This window comes from Zingiber officinale, chromosome 8B (genome assembly GCF_018446385.1).
Source record: "Zingiber officinale cultivar Zhangliang chromosome 8B, Zo_v1.1, whole genome shotgun sequence".
Lineage (NCBI taxonomy): Eukaryota > Viridiplantae > Streptophyta > Magnoliopsida > Zingiberales > Zingiberaceae > Zingiber > Zingiber officinale.
This window is the reverse complement of record NC_056001.1, coordinates 27,032,954-27,052,658: the sequence shown is the minus strand read 5'-3', so window position 1 is coordinate 27,052,658 and position 19,705 is coordinate 27,032,954. Positions and strand designations below refer to the sequence as shown.

Here is a 19,705-nt window from a genome sequence, read left to right as displayed (position 1 = left end):
TTAATTTTTAGAATAATGATTAATATATAAGAAATGTATTTATCTGGATTTTATTCAGATTCGAATTTCAAATTTAAAATCTTGATAATATTTGATGTGCTAATGATCATTCCGAGAAGAGAGTGATATTCAATCACAAACTTTATTACAGAGGACGATCTGACTATACATAATACATGTAACAAGTGATATCTATACACGGGAGAATGTCCAGTCTACAGCAATATCGAGGAATTCGGATATATTCTTCGAGACTATCGTGAGAATCCTGGATAAAAATGGCACGGTCAGGGTCTGCATCTTTCTAGATGCTTCGAATCTACCTACGTGGCTATATGAGCGCTCGACGCCATGGCAGCTCAAACATCGAACAAGAAGCCATAGACGCTCTCTCTAGTAACTCAACCAAATCCCGTACGTCAGTAACCGACAGTATCATCGCAAGCCTACCGATCTCATCAATGTCGATCGTCAGAGGCAGCAACGTCTTCGATCCCTTCTCCTTCGACATCTTGGATCCCCTCCAGGGATTCCCCTTCGACGCCTTCAGCTAGCTCGCCGAGACGCGGCCCGGGTTCGTCAGCGACACCTCCGCCTTCGTCGACACCCGCATCGATTGGAGGGAGACCCCCGAGGCGCACATCTTCAAAGCCGATCTCCCCGTCCTCAACAAGGAGGAGGTGAAGATCGAGGTGGAGGAAGCTGGACGGGTCCTCCTCATCACCGGCGAGCCCAGCAGAGAAAAAGAGGAGAATAACGACAAGTGGCATCGCGCGGAGCACAGCAGCGGTAAGTTTCTGCGGCGATTCCGGCTGCCCGAGAACGCCAAGGCGGAGCGAGTGAATAAAGGCGAGCATGGAGAACGGCGTGCTCACGGTGACTGTGCCCAAAGAAGACCGAGGTCAAGTCTATTGAGATCTCCGGCCAGTAACTAGCTAGACGCATGCTCAGGTTCGTGTATGTTCTCGGCTAAGTGAATTTTCTGATATGCGTGTACTCGTCGTACGAGTAACAATGTGCAACTTGTACGAGTTCTTACTTCTTACCAATAAAATTAATAGCAGCTTTTCTCACATTATTACTGAAAATATGTCTATTGTTGCCGTCCATAAAGGTGATTCTAACCACATCCATGGATGTTAAATGAATATTATAATATTTATTTAATATATTTTTTTTCATTGTGAGTGAGCATCCACTCACAAGAGAAAGGACCGATTTCTCAATTTTTTTTATTTTCTTTGTTTTTAAATTGTAAAATTTTTAATATTATTTTAAAAATTAATAAAATTATTTTTTTACAAATAAAATTATTATTAAAAATAATAATAATAATAATTTAAATATTTTAAAATATATTTATTTAATATGATATAATTTTAAAATGAATGAGTGGACGGACGCATAAATAATGAGTGTTAATGTTAAAAGGGATATCAGTGAAAAAGATATATTGTTATAATGAGTATGTGACAGTAAACCCTATATTTTTTGATGAGATGATAAGTGTTATAATGACAATGCAGTGTGGATGCTCTAATAATTAATAAACAACGGTCCATTGTATTGGTGGATTACGATGGACTCGACTTCTTTAATAAGGACGGATCCTTTGGTCCTTAAATTAAAGAATCAAGGGTCTTCATGTAAAAGACCATCCTTTGATCTATAATTTACGGACTAGAGGATCTTATCATTCTTTAACAACAGTTAGGTCTATTAAAATAGATTAATCCATACGGACTCCGTCCCCATTAATGAGAGCATCTATAGGAGAGAAGTGGCTTTATGTTTACCAAGTGTTTCTTCAAATTTTTTAATTATTAAAATAATTTTATTTTTTTAATATTTGTAAGAAAAAAAAACTATCACAAAGGATAACAAATTAGCCGGTGGTGTACAACGGTTAATTTATTAGGAATTTTTCATAATAAAATTTTAATTTTTTTATTTTTAAAAAAATTATAGATACATCTTCAATCTCTAATTTTTTTTATTAATCATATTGTTCTCTTCACTCCCTACTTCTTTCTCTCTTTCTTTCTTTTATTCTTGATAAAAATTTTAATATTTTTTTAAAATTAGTTGAATTCTTCAAATGCGAAAGAAAAGAAAAGGAATGTCCAATATCCTCTCACACATAATACCCTCTAAATTTTTTAAAATATTTTATATGCTCCACAATATCCTCTAAATTTTCTAAATTCCTAAAGTCATGCTTTCGAATGAATCAAGGACATCTATCAGCGATAAAGAATCTCTAACATCATCATTTGTTCCAACAACTAAGTGGCCAACTCATCACAAGAAGAGCATGAAATTAAACTAGAAAAAGATGACTTAAAACGAAGATTTTGGTCTTTCAATGAAGACGTGGTCCTTGTAAAGTCATGAGCAACTATCAGTACCAACGTAGTCATTAGTAATGACCAGAAGGATCAAGCTTTTTGGAAACATATAGCGTTGATTACCCCACTAGAACTTTGACGAGAAATCGATGGTAAATGAATATTTTGCAACTTTTAATAATTTGTATACTTGTCATCAAGGTGGTTGGAGTGATGAGAATGGGTTGAAGAACGATGCATGTGTCGAGGGTTCTCAAAGAGTATGAGAAATATGCTCCACAATCAATTACTCATTACTCTAACAAGAAGGTAAGAACATCTGAATCAGGGGAGAACACTTCAACATCAAATCTAGATAGGAGTTTTGATGTGGATGTTGGAGTGTATACTAAAAGCCTAACTTTTGACATTTATTTTTGAAATAAAAGAATCATATTGATCAAATGTCTATATTTATTTGTTAAATATAGTTGTTTAATTAATTTATAAAGTAGATAACATGGTGTGTGGTGTCACACACAAAGATCATGTTATCAGCTCTTTATAAATTATAAACAGTTGCTCACGACTAAGATGGAAAGGAATAAACCATTGGTATAGTTGTAGTGTAATTAGGTATTAGTTTATCTTGACTAATAAATTACACTAGTACACTCTAAGTGTATTGAGTAGGACCATTTTAGGTAAATTCTTTTTATACTGACATAATAAAAGAACTAGACCTTAGTTATTATGGAAGTGTGTACTCTTAATCCTAATATAATAATAAGCATATATATTTAGTATCTTTTTCTTTAACTTATCAAAGGGTGAGATTTAGCTTGATAAATCAATAGGCCCGATAAGTTGGGAAATGATATTACTTATAGTGTGTGTTGTTGATTATAGAAAGAAGCTATGTCCTAGTTATCTAGGTTGATAATGTCCCCAAGAGGAGCTCATAAGAATTGTCATGTTAAACCCTGCAGGTGGACTTAGTCCGACATGACAATGAAGTTGAGTGGTACTACTCTTGGAGCTAGATATTAATTAAGTGAGTTGTCAGTAACTTACTTAATTAGTGGATATTCATTATCTTAAACACAGGGAGACTAACACACTCATGATAAGAAGGAGCCCATAAATGTAATTTGGGATTGGTGCGGTAGTGCAACAATAACTCTCTAGTGGAATGAGTTATTGTTGATGAACTTGAGTTATGTGTTCGGGGCGAACACGGGATACTCAAGCTCATCGGAAGGCCAAAACTAATTTCTCCTCTAAGTCTCTGTCGTAGCCTCATTAAAGTCTCAAGTTCATCCAAATAAAAGCTCTTCTTGGTGTCCAAGAAAGGAGGCCGACCCATTGCTTGGTGACCAAGCAATGGCCAGCCACCATCTCCTTAAGAGGGTCGGCCCTCTTGCTTAGTGACCAAGCAAGTAGAGGCCGACCATAATAAATTCAAATAGGAGAGGTGTTCTGAATTTTTAAAATCTTCTCTTTGTAGAAAACTATAAGTTTTAAAAGAGAGATTTTAATTTTAAAAACTTTTCTTATTTGAATTAGGTCACATGGTTTAATAGAGAGTTTTAAAAGTTTTAAAACTTTCCTTTTTTGACCATCCTCATGGTTTTAGAAAAAAAAAAGGAAAAGAAGTTTTAAAAATTAAAATTTTCTATTCATGTTGAAAAAGGAAATTTTTGAAGAGAAGTTTTAAATTTTAAAACATGGTTTTAATTTTTTAAAACTTTCCTTTTTAACATCCACTTTAGGAAAGAGAACTTGTAAAATTTTATAAGAGGATTTCTTCTTGTAAAATTTTATAAAAAAAAATTATATTCCTTCCTATAAGTGGCCGACCACCTTTGATTGGTGCCCAAGTAAGGGACCGGCCGAGATTAAATCAAGTCAATCATTGATTTGGTGATTGATTCAATCAAGAGGAAAGAAAAGGAAAAAGAAAAAAGGAAAAGAAAAAACTAGAGGAAGATTTTAATTTTTGTAAAAAATTCTTCCCTTATTTGCCTTGGGCAAGTAATATAAAAGAAGGGGTGAGGAGACCTCATGAGAGACAATTCTTATTCTCTTGTTGGTGATCTCTTTGGTGGTCGACCCTCTCTCCTTCTCTTCTCCCTTTGCTCTCTTTTGCTCCTTGGTGGTGGTGGCCGAATACTAGAAGGAGGAGAAACTCTTTTAGGTGGTGTTCATCTTGGAGGATCGTCGCCCACACGACGTCCAAGGTGAGGCGAGGAATACGACAGAAGATCTTGAGGTCATTAGCTTATAAAGAAAAGGTATAACTAGTAATTTTCTTCCGCATCATGCTAGTTATTTTTCTTTATTAGAATTCCAAACACAAGAGGTATTAGATCTAGTTTTTCGAATTAGTAATTTGTGTTTGTGTTTTTCTTTGTTTTTCGAATTTGTGATTCGACTGTTCTTTTTGGTTAAACTTAGAGTTATATAAGGAAATTAAATATTAGCTTTCCTTAAAAGGCTTTGTCTAGGAAGTGGTTGTTGCTCTCATATCCAAGAAGGCCTTGTGCCTCGCCATGTTTAACTTGGAAGCTAATTTTGGAAATTAATATTTAATGGAATTTACAACGTAGGTGGATTTGAATCAATAGTGTTAAGTTCCACTTGCGATTCAAATCTAAACTATTAAGAACAGATAAGTTAAATTTGGAATCAATGATGTTAAGTTCCGTCTGTGATTCCTAATTTAACTTCTAAAGAACACAATATGTTATTTAGGAAAGGTTCGACACTTGTACAAAATTTTTGTACAGTGGAACCGGTACGATCTTCCTAGGACTAACCAACAGTGGATGACTTTGAAATCCTCATTCGTCTGATAAGGCAAAAGGCAACTGATCTAGTCCAGAAGCTGAGTTGGATGGAGGGGAACCTAAAGAGGACTGGGGCTGGAAACCGAAGATACATCGCAGGCTTTGGGCCCTCAAGTGGAGCAGGGGGAGACAATGGAAATGGTACCTATGGACCTACGCACACCACAGACAGCTCACATGAGGGCGTTAGAGCGAGAACCAGGAAAGAAGTCTCTGGCGTAGACACTACGATACTCAAGTCAGAAAGAGGCCTAGCTAAAAGAGTACGAGAAAGTAGAACAGTAGTAAATGTGTATGTGTGCGTGTACCTGGCTAATGGAGAGGACTCCCTTTTTATACCGCATCTCGTAACCTTTGCAATAATGAGGCAGTCATAGAATGTTTGGTATCAGAGTATGTATGGTGATGTAGGATGTACAATGGGCTTCTATTGGTTGAAAGAAGGTTCTGCAACATGCATGTGGTAGAGCATCAAAATATTTCTTGACAAATGGTTGTTATTCTCTGATAGGTGTTGTGATTCCCTGACAACGTTATCCCCTGAAGGTAATACGGCCAGCTTTGAAACCGATTGGGAGTGGACTGGGAGTCGTGCCCATGAGCGAGATAAGTCCAGAAGATTTGACCGGTACTAGGACTGACTGAGAGTAAGCTAGGAGTCGTGCCCATAAGAAATGAGTTGTCCTGAAGACCCAATTAGTATTGTAATCGATCAGGAGCAAACTAGGAACCTTGCTTATGAGAAGTGACTATTTTGGAAATCTGACCGACACTGGGATCGACTGAGACTAGGCTAGGGTGAGAATGTATGAGACGCGTGAGTCATGCACACTTATAACTCACACTGGGGCGAGAGTCTGGACCCGACCGACTATTCATTCGACATGTGAGTCATGCACACTTATAACTCGCACTGGGCCAAGAATTTGGGACCCGATTGGCTGGTTGTTGGATGTGTGAGTCATGCACTCTTATAACTCGCACCGGGACAAGAGTCTGGGACCTAACCAACTGGTCGTTGGGTGTGTGAGTCACGCATACTTATAACTCGCACTTGGGTGAGAGTTTGGGACTCAATCAACTGGTCGTTGGATGTGTGAACCATGCACGCTTATAACTCTCATTAGGGAAAAGTCTGGGACCCAACCGGCTGGTCGTTGGACGCATGAGTCATGCACTCTTATAACTAGAATTGGAGCTAAAGTCTGAGACCCAACCGCCTGGTCGTTGGGTGTATAAGCCATGCACACTTATAACTCACACTGAGGACGAGAGTTTGGGGTCCGACTAGCTGGTCGTTGGGCGTGTGAGTCATGCACACTTATAACTCGCACTGGGGTGAGAGTCTGAGATCTGACTGACTTAACTGGTTGGGAGTGGAATGGGAACTATGTCCAAGAAGGACTAAGCCATGTGTACCCGACCGGTTAGGTGTTGGCCGATAATATACAGAGAGTCATGCCCATGAGGTGTGAGGGGAACTAAGCCCTGAGGATCTAACCAGCGTTATGAATCACCTTAGAATAACCGTGAGCGATGCCCATGAGACGTGAAGGGCTAAGCCCTGAAATCTTGGTCAGTATTGGAACCTGTTGGTGCAGTCAGCACCAATGGTCAAATCTAAGTTTTGATGAATGACAAATAAATTAAAGTTAGACGTGTTGTGATCTTAACCTTGTTATCGAGTGTGCAAAGTTGACTAACCCTAGTCAAGATGTTTGATTCCTGATTGGTTAAAGATCGGATGTGTGATTCCAACAAGTCAGGATGTTCGATTCCCGATAGCTTGAAATCCATATGCGGGATTCTGGCAAGGGTCAGGATATGCGATTCCCGATTGAGAAGACTGGATGTGCGATTCTGGTAGGTCGGGATGTGCGATTCTCGATTGGAGAAGACCAGAAGTGCGATTCCGGTAGGTCAGAATGTTTGATTCCCCAAGTTCGGATGTTTGATTTCGGAAGGTAACTTTACACCTAGTAAGTAGAGGTAAGACACTAGAGAAGAGTGACTAAGTGAGGACGCGCCCCCGTTTGAAGGGACATTAGGCGAGGGCTGGAGGGGGTTGAAGCCCTCGCCAAGATTTATTGGAGAAGGAGCCAAGGAGGAGTCTGCGGCGTGAGACATTTGACGTCCAACAGATATGCAAGTACGCAAGCCTAGGAAGAAGGTTTTCATTTATTTTTTTATAAATAAAATACATAAGCCTCACTTTACAGCCCAAGCCCAATAGGTCGTCTATTTTTTTTTCTCTTCATTGCACTTGTGCTACTCTCCCTTTCCACGACTCCGCCTTAGCACTATGTTGTTTTTCTTTGCCAATGTTCGTCCGTCGTTCGCCGTTTGACGTCTGTCGGTCTACCGCCCTTCAGTCCGCCACCCACCGACTGCAGCAGCCGCCCACTAGGTCCACAACCTCCTCTCTAGTTTTTTCTCTACTTTTTATTTCTTTATTGTATTGATTCATTGATTGGATTATGTGTGACTTTGTTCTCTTCTATTTTAAATTGTTCTATAGACTACCAACTACCAAGTATGAAAATCAATATTATTTCAGTGATATTCAAAGTAAACAGTAAACACATTAAATGTATTGTTTTCTTGGCTTCTCACTTATTTTACAGAGTTAGTCTTACTGGGAACTAGGAAGCCTAGCCAAAGTCATTCACATAATTCAAGGTTAATTTTTTTTTACTTTTTTATTTCAATTTAAATTAGAGATTTTAGGGTTTAAATTAATTAGGAATATTAATTTAATTACATAATGTATATGAATTTATTTTTAATTATTTATTTATGTAGATTATGAAAAGAATTTTTAAGCCTAGACGTTTTCATGAGAGTTCTTCCGGATCCTATTCACGAGAGTTCTTCCGGATCCTAATATTAATGAAGCTGTTGAAATTCAATCTAATGTGAAATTAGAATATACAAATAAATATATTCGATAACTTAAAAATATACAAATAAATATAATTAAATTAAAATTCATAAATTTATGAAATATTAAATGGAAATGATAAATTAAATTAAATTAAAAATTATACATTAATTAATTTATTAATTTAAAAATATAAATAAATTAAATTAAAAATCATAATTAATTAAAATATTAAATAAAAATTATATAAAAATATTAAATAATAATAATAAAGAAAGACACGGTAATATCTGACCTAAAACAATGTATTGAGGTTTTTTTTAGTGCCAAGAAAGTAGTAAATCTTATACTTATATTTATGATGTGACATATTAAAAATTATAAAAAAAAACTCGTTAAATGATTTAACCATTAAATTTTTATACTTATGATTTATCGATCAAAACTAACCTTATCCCAACGTTTAGCCCAAGTACAGTCACCTGCGGACGTAGCCCAAGAACAAAAATTTCGTAGCCACGGCCCGCCGTCGTTCAAGCTTAATTGGCTATCGTTATTGGCTAACCTAAACGACATTCCATCTTTTTGTCCCTAATCTGTAGCTCCTTATCTATTCTATTTTCTCCGTCAATGCCTCTTGAATATAATTCTCCAACAGCAAGAAATCGAATATGACAAATTATTACGTGCCCACCCGGCCGTGTTTAAACTTATCGACCTACATACATGTATAGTGGGGCTGCGAAGGTGGTGTTTGCAGTGGCAAAGTAATAACAATATTCTCCCAAAAGGTTTTTAAAATTCTCCACTTGTAATCTAGTCGTTTATTTTTTAAAAAAATCTCTTAGACGCCAAACTATTCGTCCGTGTTAAGCGTTCAATGATTGTTTATTTAGTTTCGTTAAAAATAAAAAGCATCTTATGAACGTGAGATCCAGAAACTCAATTGCACTGTTTGAGAGATTAAGTAAACACCGAGATGAACTCCTAAACTGCTGTGCTGTAGCCGTCACATTAGCGTACAGTATGACAGATGCTAAAGACTGTAGCCATCCCCATGCAGCACATCACGGAACAGCGATGGTCCCGCGTTGCTACCTGCCATACTGTACATCCATTCCCAATGTATTTATCATCGCACAAGAGACAATATATCTACAGCGGCGTAAACCAAGCCAACCACGCAATCAGTACGCTCCTCACCTACCCACTCAATCCCCTGTGCAGGGAGGGAAGGGAGGGGGATCTCACTTCTCACCCCATTTTTACATTATTATTGTACTGGTCCTGCCGTTTTAGCTGGCAAGAGGAGGATTCCACTTCCATCCCAGCAGTTTTGCAATTCTGCTCGCGTTTCTTTAATTTCTAGCCGCCCTTGTCTCAGTTTCAGTAAAAATAATTAGAATCATCAAAAGCAACGTCTGACACCGAGGGCCCATGTTCTAAATGCTCCAACCGCTATCTTTCATCCCCACTGCACTAGTTACGCGTGAATTCCGTTTTCTTGTCCCTTCTATTCTCAATTCTCAATTCTCAATTCTCATTCCACGAGTGGCACGTTACATGAATGCTCAGTCGGTGCGAGCGTCGGTGCGACTTGTTTCGTCAAACAAATTTCAAAAGGTTTCGAACTGAAATTCATCAGATTAAATAAATTTAGAGAGGAAGAAAAAATTATATATACAATTGTTTTTAAAGAGCAAAATGCAGTAGAAATTGTTTTTATTTAAAACCAAAATGACACGTAGTACGGATACAATTCATACGGACCAATGCTGATATTGTCAGTTCACAACAACGTTGGAACTTCACTGCCAGTGGCAAGACTTCGACACACGACGCACGAGCAAACTGACTCGATGTGATGGGGTCGTTCGAGGAGCTTTAATGGGATGGATCGCAATGGATTTGGACTAAAATTGAGTGGAGATAAAACAATGGACGTCCGCGATGTTTTAGATTCGACCAGTCAAGTGGCGTCGGAGGCGGAGACGGAATCCGATGCCAAGTGGCGGGATGGCGAGAAGACGCCACCTCCGCCGCCGCCGCCGCGAATTTCTTCGAGCATATTCACGACGCTGCACATCTTGGGTCGTTGGTCCGCCGCCACCACCGTGCAGCTAACCGCAATCTGCAGCATCGCCACCATCTCCCCCTCGATTCCCTTGTACCGCATCAGCTCCAGGTCGAACACCTCCGACGTCCACTCCTCTCGTACCACCGACCGCACCCACCCCGGCAGATCAGCGCCCTCCACGACCCCGTCGCCGACCAGCACCGCCGGCTTCCCCGTCAGCAACTCCAGCAGCACCACCCCAAAAGCATACACGTCCGCTCGCTGCGACGCCCACGAGCGCCGCCTGTCGACCGGCGCCTCGGGAGCCCGGTACCCGCCGGTGAGGCAAGCCGCCGATGCTGGACCCAACGACGACAGTCCGGCGTCACAAAGCCGCGCGTTGCCAGCATTGTCGAGGAGAATGTTGGTGGACTTGATGTTGCCGTGGGCCAATTTAGGCGACCGAGTCGTCCCCTGGTGAAGGAACGCTAATCCCCTTGCCGTCCCTACTGCAATCCGCACTCTCGACGCCCAATCCAGCGGCATCCTGCCCGGCCCTCGGTTGCCTGCAATTAAAAATCACATTTTTAGCACGAAATTTTAAATTGTCAAGGCAAGTTGCAATTGAGGAGCGCGGCATTGACAGACCGTGGAGAAGAAAGAAAAGATTGCCATTGGGCATGTACTCGTAGACGAGGAGCTTCTCGTCGCGAGCATAGTAGTAAGCTTTGAGGGAAACAAGATTCGGATGCCGCAATTGGCCGAGGATCTCCAACTGGCTCTCCAAATCGCGCTTGTGGGTTTCACGGAGACGCTTCACCGCGACGACGGTGCCGTCGTCGAGCACCGCCCTGTAGGCCGTCCCATATCCTCCCTTCCCCAGTATCTCCGCCGAGGACCGTAAGAGATCTTCCAGCAAGAACTGCTTCGTTCCTTCGAAAAAAATCATTTTCCCCCTCTGGAATCCGCCACCGGTGGTGGTACCGGCGGTGCTGACGTGGGATGACGCGTAGGGACTGGAGTAGACTATCTTTTCCCCCTCGCGAAGGCTGAGGGGCGCTCTTCGGGCGAACTTGCGCCAGAAGTAGCAGAAGAGGAGGCCGCAGACAAGGATGAGCACGATGAAGTCGCCCACGACGATGGTGACCACCACCACTCGATTCATCTTCATCCCCTGGCGATTATCACCGCCCGCGGTTTGGCCTGGATTGACGAACTCAGGTTTGGCATGGGGAGCAGACGCCACGGCGGCCGGGGGGACGGTGTCCACCGCACCGGCGGTGGGGCGGCAAGGAAAGAAGGGCTTACCGCAGAGTGCAGGGTTCCCTTCGAAAGCGGCAGCGGGAAAAGCCGAAAACGAGGGGGGCATAGCGCCAGAGAGAAAGTTCGAAGAGAGGTTAAGATCCTGGAGGCGAGGGAGGACGAGGCCGGGAATGGAACCGGATAGCCGGTTCCGGTCGAGCCGGAGAGTGAGGAGGCGACCAAGCCGGGCCAGCGAGTTGGGGATCGAACCAGTGAGGTTGTTGGAGGCGAGGTCGAGGCGGTAGAGGCGAACAAGTGAGGAGATCGACGGCGGGATCGGACCGTAGAGCTGGTTGTGGGAGAGGAAGAGGAGTTTCAGTGCGGAAAGCGGGGCGAGGTCAGGGATGGGGGAGGCGAGGCGGTTCGACTTGAGACTGAGGACGCGGAGCTGGTCGAGACGGGTGACGGCAGGGAGGCAGGCCGGGCCGGCGAGAGAGAGGCCCTCGAGGACGAGGCGGGTGACGCGGCCGCCGACGCAGGTGACCCCGTGCCACGACGCGCACGGAGACGGGTCGGAGGAGTTCCAGCTCGCCAACCTCCCGAAGGAGTCGCACGCCGCCTTCAACTCCAACAGTGCGATCCGGTCTGCTTCCAAATTACCCGAAGAAGAAGATGATGATGAAGAAGACGAGACCGCCAAAGACGACATTTTGAGAACAAACAGCAGCAATAGCAGAGCTGTTTGAGGTAAATGCAGAGAGAAAAACAACTTCTTCTTCTTCTTCTCGCCCATTTTCCACCGTCTTCGAAGAGGAACACGATGCAGGGACAAGAGAGCTACGAGAGGAGTCTGACAGGCCCAGCAGCTAGCGCCGCTTACATTAATACTTGTTTGCCATTTTATTGGTTTTTTTCATTTCTCACCTCCGTAGCTCGCTCGCTCTGTGGCCTGTGTTCCATGGTCAATGCGAATTTGTTGGCGGAGGAGTAACAGTCAAAATTTAAGCATGACGATTATAATACAACCTGTAAAGTATTATATATATATATATATATATATATATATATATATATATATATATATATATATATATATATAAAAGTTACATAATTTTATAAATTACTAACAAATGATCTCAACAGTAGCAACAATTTTGGAAGGCCATCATGCCACCGAAATCTACCATCGTGGTGAAATGCCAAATTGAACCGTAATGAAACAAAGGTTGATGTTGCTGAGGTAGAGGCCGTTCAACTTAAGGGGAATAAAAGATTGATTAAATCAAATTAATTAATTCAATTAATCGAATTATCTTATTAAGTAAAGTTAGTTATATGAATTCTATCTTTAATTATACCATCATCTATATTTAAATAAAATTTATCATATTTTATCTTTACTAACCAATTCTTTTTTTATCTTCCTCTTTCTCATTTAATTATACGTGGTGATCCGGTAGTAAAAATCCGGAATCCCATAAGGAGTCAACGCTGAGGGTAGGTCAAAGGATCTAGTGGTTCGCCGGAAAAGGGCAAGCCGACCGGACTCAGAAGAAAGGGAAATCTGATAGTAAAAGGCACCCTGGTAGGGACCAGGGTTCCGACGCTCAAATAAAACAGTGCGTAAGGACCGAGCGGAAGGAAGTGCCGCCTGGACGGCGCAAAGAATCAAGCTCGTCTGGACGACGTTCATCGCCCGCTCGGCGGGCCGGGCACCCCAGTCAGACGGTGGGTAAAAGACGGGGATATCTGCTGACAGCCGTCAAGTCGTATGGCTATGCCATACTTCTAGTCTGACAACGGGTGGTCCTGCCGTCACATCAAAGAACATGCTCGACTGTGGTAGCATGGTGTCAGGTAAGCTCTCTGACAAGTGCATACCATGGTATGGGCTGCTGACACGTACGCACCTCGGTAGACGTGCATCAGTTCCTTCTCCATCCTATATAAAGAGGCTATTACTTCGCCGAAGGTACGCGTTCTCTAAAAATTTGGCAGCCACTTTCTTCACCACTTACCTGACTTGAGCGTCGGATGATCATCGCCGGGAACTTCCCGGCTAGACTTTTGTGCAGGATCGCTGGAGCTTCGTTCGATCAGCCGAAGGTTCACTCCAACGATTGGGAGCGTGCCGCGTGCCCAGTGTCCCTTGGTTCAGCGATTCGGACAGGATCAAATTGGCGCCGTCTGTGGGAACGCTCCTGCATCCGATCAGAAACAATGGACGAGGCTGGACGACAACACACGGTGACGCTTTCTAGGGAAGAACTCGACGCTCTGGTCGAGATAAGGGCCGCCAAAATTGTTGAACAAAAACAGAAAGCAGCGGCCGAACGGCCGGAGCAACAAGCAACATCTGCGTCGGGTGGCCGAGCGGAAGCACCTCCAGCCACCGTCGCATTCCACCGGGCCTTATTTCGCACCCCTGAAGCCGGACCAGCTCGGAGAGATAGAGACTCTTCTTCAGACGAAATGCCAAGGCGAGATGACAGAAAAGGGAAAGCTCACCGGGCGGATTCATCTCCCGAGCGGACCAATCGCCAATTCTCGGAGGCTATTCTACGAGACCCTCTACCCAAGCACTACGTGCCTCCGACGATAGGCGAGTACAATGGAACAACGGACCCGGATGACCATCTGGGTAAGTTTGACAACACAGCCACGCTCCATCAATACACCGATGGAGTGAAATGCCGCGTCTTTCTTACCACTCTCTCGGGATCTGCTCAACGGTGGTTCCGGAGGTTGCCGGACGGATCCATCACGAGCTTCAAGGAATTCCGAACGGCCTTCCTCCACCACTTCGCCAGTAGTCGGCGGTATCAAAAGACAAGTGTCAGCTTGTTCGCCATCAAGCAAGAGCCGAGAGAATCGCTTCGAGCTTACATTCAGCGATTCAACCAAGTGGCGATGGACATCCCAACGGCCACTTCGGAGACGATGATGAACGCCTTCACGCAAGGCCTTGCGGATGGGGACTTCTTCCGGTCGCTCATCCGAAAGCCGCCCCGAGATTATGATCACATGCTACATCGAGCCAACGAATATATAAATGTGGAAGAAGCGCAAGCCGCTCGGAAAAAGGAAGCTCCAGCCGAGCGGGCATCTACTCATGCCGAGCGGAAACAGCACACCGCTCAGCAGCCCCCTAGAGGACCGAGGGCCGATGCAATCCGATCCCCCCATGCCAGATCTCACGTACAAGAGGTGGCTGCCGCTCGGCCCAAGCCAAAGAAGAGGTGGACCCCTATGTTCTGCACCCTCCATCAGACGGATACGCACAACACGAGGGATTGCCGAAGCCTTCCCTTTGTATCCAATCCTGTTCCCAGGAAAGCCGAACGACGATCTCCTCCCATCGACAGGAGACATAGGACCCATGAAACGGACCGGACCCGCACCGAGAGACGACATCAGCAGACACCCGAGCGGCACCGATCTCCAAGGCAGGAGAATCGCCGGGCGTCCAGAGAACGGTCACGACCGTCCGCTCGGGAAGAGGAAAACCGGAACAATACTTCCCGGGGCGAAATCAGCGTTATTGCCGGCGGACCGACCGGAGGAGACTCCAATCGAGCCAGAAAGGCGGGCGTCCGACAGCTGCAGATCCACGCGGTCGGCTGTAGCCAAGAGCGGGCAAGTGGACCGGAAATCACTTTCGGACCCGAGGACTTGGAAGGAGTAGAAGTGCCCCACGACGACGCGCTGCTCATTAAAGCGGTAGTAGCAAATTATACCATTCACCGCATATTGACAGGAGCTCGATCAACATCATATTCAAGAAGGCGTTCGATCAGCTGCAAATTGATCGAGCCGAGCTGCTGCCCATGACGACCCCGCTCTACGGGTTTACGGGCAACGAAGTTCAGCCGGTCGGACAGATCCGGCTAGCCACCTCGCTGGGAGAGGAGCCGCTCAGGAGGACCAGGACAATAAACTTCGTGGTGGTCGACTCTCCATCATCCTACAACGTCATTTTGGGACGACCGGCGCTCGGCGAATTCCGAGCGGTTGTCTCAACCTTCCACCAGAAAATAAAATTCCCCGTGGAGGACAAAGTAGGAGAAGTGAGTGGAGATCAGCTAGCAGCTCGGCGGTGTTATATAGAGATGATCCGAGCAGAAGCTTGCTCCGCTCGGAAGGCGCCCCGAATCGAGGTAAATGCCATAACCGAGAAACCTCCTTCTTTAATTTATGATGAAAAGGAGGAAGTTCAGATCCATCCGACCCAACCGGAGGCCACGACTTTTATCGCCTCGGATCTGGAGGAAGAGCAGAAGGAGAAGCTGATCCAATGCCTCCAGCCAAATCATGATGTCTTTGTCTGGTCGACACATGAGTTGCCCGGAATTTCGCCAAGCCTGACGCAGCATGAGTTGCATGTCCGACCGGACGCTCGGCCAGTGAAGCAGAGAAAAAGGGACTTCAGTGCCGAACAAAATGCCATCATCCGAGCGGAAGTAGAAAAACTTCTGAAGGCCGGCCACATACGCGAGGTGCAGTTCCCGAGCTGGCTGGCCAACGTAGTATTGGTCTCCAAGCCGGGCGGCAAGTGGAGGGTCTGCATCGACTTTCGAGACCTAAACAAAGCATGCCCCAAGGACTTTTATCCTCTGCCCCGGATAGATCAGCTGGTGGACTCTACGGCCGGCTGCGAATTAATTTGCATGCTTGACGCCTACCAAGGATATCATCAAGTGCCGCTCGCCTGGGAGGATCAAGAAAAAGTAAGCTTCGTAACGGCCGACGGCACATATTGCTACAAAGTGATGCCGTTCGGATTGAAGAATGTCGGGGCCACCTATCAACGCTTGATGAAAAGGTGTTCAAGGAGCAAATCGGGCGGAATCTGGAAGTTTATGTGGACGACATTCTTATCAAATCCGTCCGAGCGGCCGATCTTTTCAAGGATATGGAAGAAACCTTCCGAACGCTGCGCAAATATGGAGTCAAGCTAAATCCCCAGAAGTGCCTGTTCGGAGCTAAAGGAGGGCGTTTCTTGGGGTATATAGTGACCGAGCGGGGAATCGAAGCAAATCCCAGCAAGGTGAAAGCACTGCAAGACATGCCGCCCCCAAGAAATACAAGAGAAGTGCAAAGGTTGACCGGTCGGATAATTGCTTTATCCAGATTCATCTCCAGAACCGCCGACCGGAGCCTGCCATTCTTCAAGATCCTGCGCAAGGCTACTAAGTTCCAGTGGGATGAAGAGTGTGACCAAGCATTTGAAGAGTTGAAGACATATCTAAATTCTCTGCCTGTGCTGGCCAAGCCGATCGTGGGTGAGTCACTGTATATGTATCTGTCGTCAACTGAGCATGCTGTAGGCTCAGCACTTGTGAGGGCAAGCGGCGAGGAGCAGCCGGTGTATTTTCTAAGCCACATTTTAAAAGACGCTGAATCTCGTTACACTGGGCTCGAGAAGTTGGCCTTAGCTTTGGTTCTAGCCGCTCGGCGCCTTCGACCGTATTTCTTGGCTCACACCATCATTGTCCGAACGAACAGTCCACTCGGAAGGGTGCTGTTGAATCCAGAAGCGTCCGGACGGCTTATCAAGTGGACGACAGAATTAAGTGAATTTGACATCCAATATCAGCCCCGCTCGGCGATTAAAGCCCAATCCTTGGCTGATTTTGTGACCGAAGTGCAAAGACCAGAGCCGGAGGCTATGTGGAGAATATATGTGGATGGATCCTCTACCCGGCTCGGAAGTGGGATCGGAATATTACTACTCTCACCTCAGGAGGAAAAGATGCACTTATCCATCCGGCTAGATTACAAAGCGACTAACAATGAAGCCGAGTACGAGGCCCTTATAGCCGGATTGCAGGCCGCTCGGCATGTGGGGGCCGGTCGGGTGACACTTTATTCGGATTCACTGTTAGCCGCTCAGCAACTCTCCGGCACCTTTGAAATCAACTGTGTTCGGCTTAAGCTCTACGCTGAGGCCTTTGAAAAACTCAAAGCTACTTTCTGAGAGGTGCTTATTCAGAAGATTCCACGAACGGAGAACCAGGCGGCCGATGAGTTAGCCAAACTCGCGAGCTCAATAACACCGGTCGCCATTCAGCAACCAATTGAAAAAACGCTGCTGGTGGCGCATGTCGACCGGATGCAAGGCCTCACATTTCCAAGAGACTGGAGGACACCTATTATAGAATTTCTCAGTTCGGGCACCACACCATCCGATGAATATGCAGCCCGGCTCCTCAGAAGAAGAGCCGGTCGATTTACACTCATCGGAGATCAGCTTTACAAGAAAGCTTTCTCGCGTCCTCTGCTGAAATGTGTAAGCTCGGAGGACTCAGCTTACATCCTCCAGGAAGTACATCAAGGATCATGCGGAGGTCATCCGGGAGGACGCTCGTTAGCCAAAAAGATCCTCTTAGCCGGATACTTTTGGCCAACTTTACAAACAGATGCCGCTCGGATAGTATCTACTTGCCTTTCATGCCAGAAGTATCACAACTTCTCTCACCGACCGGCAGAGGAGATGAAGGCATCAACCATCTCATGTCCGTTCGATCAATGGGGAATGGATATTGTGGGTCCATTTCCGATGGCGACCGGGCAGAGGAAATTCTTACTAGTGGCGGTGGATTACTTCTCCAAGTGGGTGGAGGCCGAGCCGCTCGCAAAGATTACTGAACAAATGGTTAAAAAATTCATCTGGCAACACATCATTTGCCGGTTCGGCATCCCTCGCCGACTAGTGTCCGACAACGGGCGGCAATTCACAGGGAAGATGTTAGAGGATTGGTGCAAGAGCTACGGCATTGAGCAACATTTCACATCCGTGGCCTATCCTCAGAGCAACGGTCAAGCCGAAGTCGCCAACCGGGAAATTCTTCGTATTCTGCGCGCTCGGCTCGACCATTTGGGAGGGAGTTGGCCAGATGAAGTGCCGAGCGTCCTGTGGGCCATCCGAACGACGCCGAAAGAAGGAACAGGAGTCACACCGTTCCATTTGGTATATGGCGGTGAGGCTGTCATTCCGGTCGAAGTTGGAGTTGAGTCAACCCGGATCCAGAGCTACGATGATGACAACGCCGAACGAAGAAACATGGAGCTGGACTTGGTAGAAGAGGAGAGGGCGAAGGCGTCCGTTCGGCTGATGGCATACCGTCAGCGGATGAAGCAAAACTACAACCGGCGCGTCATTCCCCGATCATTCCAGGTCGGCGATCTTGTGTGGAAGAAGATCAAGCCGGTCGGTGACGTCGGCAAGCTTGAAGCTCCATGGGCAGGTCCTTTCAAAATCATCGAAAAGCTCCGCTCGGGCGCGTATTATCTGGAGGATGAAGACGGTCGGCAGCTAGATAGACCGTGGAGTGCGAACCACCTCCAGCCTTACCGGGCGGGGTGAAAGGTGTATCACTGTAAATCACCATGTGTACATTTTTCGACTGATTACTGAAAATGCAGAAATGAAAAGTCAAAAGATCGAAAATAAGGCATTATCATCGAAAAACGAAGGCCCCGTGCCGCTCGGCCGGAGGTATATGGGTCGAGCCAAGCGCTCGAAAATCGGGGGCCCCGTACCGTTCGAACGGAGGTAAATTATCTGAGCCAAAATGCTCGACGAAATAGACCATGAGCCGTTCGGTCGGGAGTACGTTCTCCGCGCTGGGTGACAGGTGCGCTAAATATAAATGTATATACTTTTTCGTCGCCTATATGCTTGCGATGCAGGAAGCAAAAAGATAAAAACACATTGAGCATTCTCCGATGAACGGTTCACCGTTCGGCCGTAAGGTTCATATCCGAGCCGGGAGCTCGGACTCGAAGACCCCAGGCCGCTCGGCCGGGCTGCGTATAGAATATAAGCATCGTTCGAACTTGAAGACCCCGAGCTGTTCGGCCGGGCTGCATACTAGGGTGGCAGAAAGAAAAACCAAAACCCTGCGCTGATCAGGGTGATAGCGGGAGGTTATTGCCTGGAACGAAGGCCTGAGCCGTTCGGCCAGGTGTGTAGTCTCACTGGGACGCGTCGACGAGCCCCGTCGTTAAAAATCGAGAGCCGCGCCGACCGGCTATAAAAACCGCGCCGTCGAGCTCCGACGATAAATATCGAGAGACGAGCCGGCGTCTATAAATAATCCGAGCTGACGGTCTCGTTAAAATCCATCGAAAACCCCTGGAGACGAGGATCTAGCTAAAATAGAAAGGAACAGACGATTATCGAAGTCCAAAAAGTCATTACATAAGCAGGGCCGAACGGCGGAATCAAAAAGTCTTTATAAAAACCCTCGTCACACATAAAAATCAAAAAGAGCGTCGGGGATGGTATCCATCACGCTCGTTAAGTCCTCGGGTGGGATGGTCAGCTCGGCAGACAGGTGACCTTTGG

At 45.5% G+C, this 19,705-nt stretch overlaps 1 protein-coding gene and 1 pseudogene across 1 annotated transcript; one reads left to right on the top strand and one right to left on the bottom strand.

Moving 5' to 3' along the window:
• The first annotated feature begins 461 nt into the window (after window positions 1–461).
• Window positions 462–931, top strand: LOC122016461 (annotated as a pseudogene).
• An 8,831-nt stretch (window positions 932–9,762) lies between these two features.
• LOC122016459 (probable leucine-rich repeat receptor-like protein kinase At1g68400) lies at window positions 9,763–12,347 on the bottom strand. The gene is made up of 2 exons (XM_042573759.1): window positions 10,762–12,347; window positions 9,763–10,679 (listed from the first exon to the last, which is right to left on the bottom strand). Exons 1-2 carry the CDS (start codon window positions 12,146–12,148, stop codon window positions 10,027–10,029), a joined length of 2,040 nt encoding a protein of 679 aa, XP_042429693.1. The 5' UTR covers window positions 12,149–12,347; the 3' UTR covers window positions 9,763–10,026.
• Window positions 12,348–19,705: the final 7,358 nt, after the last annotated feature.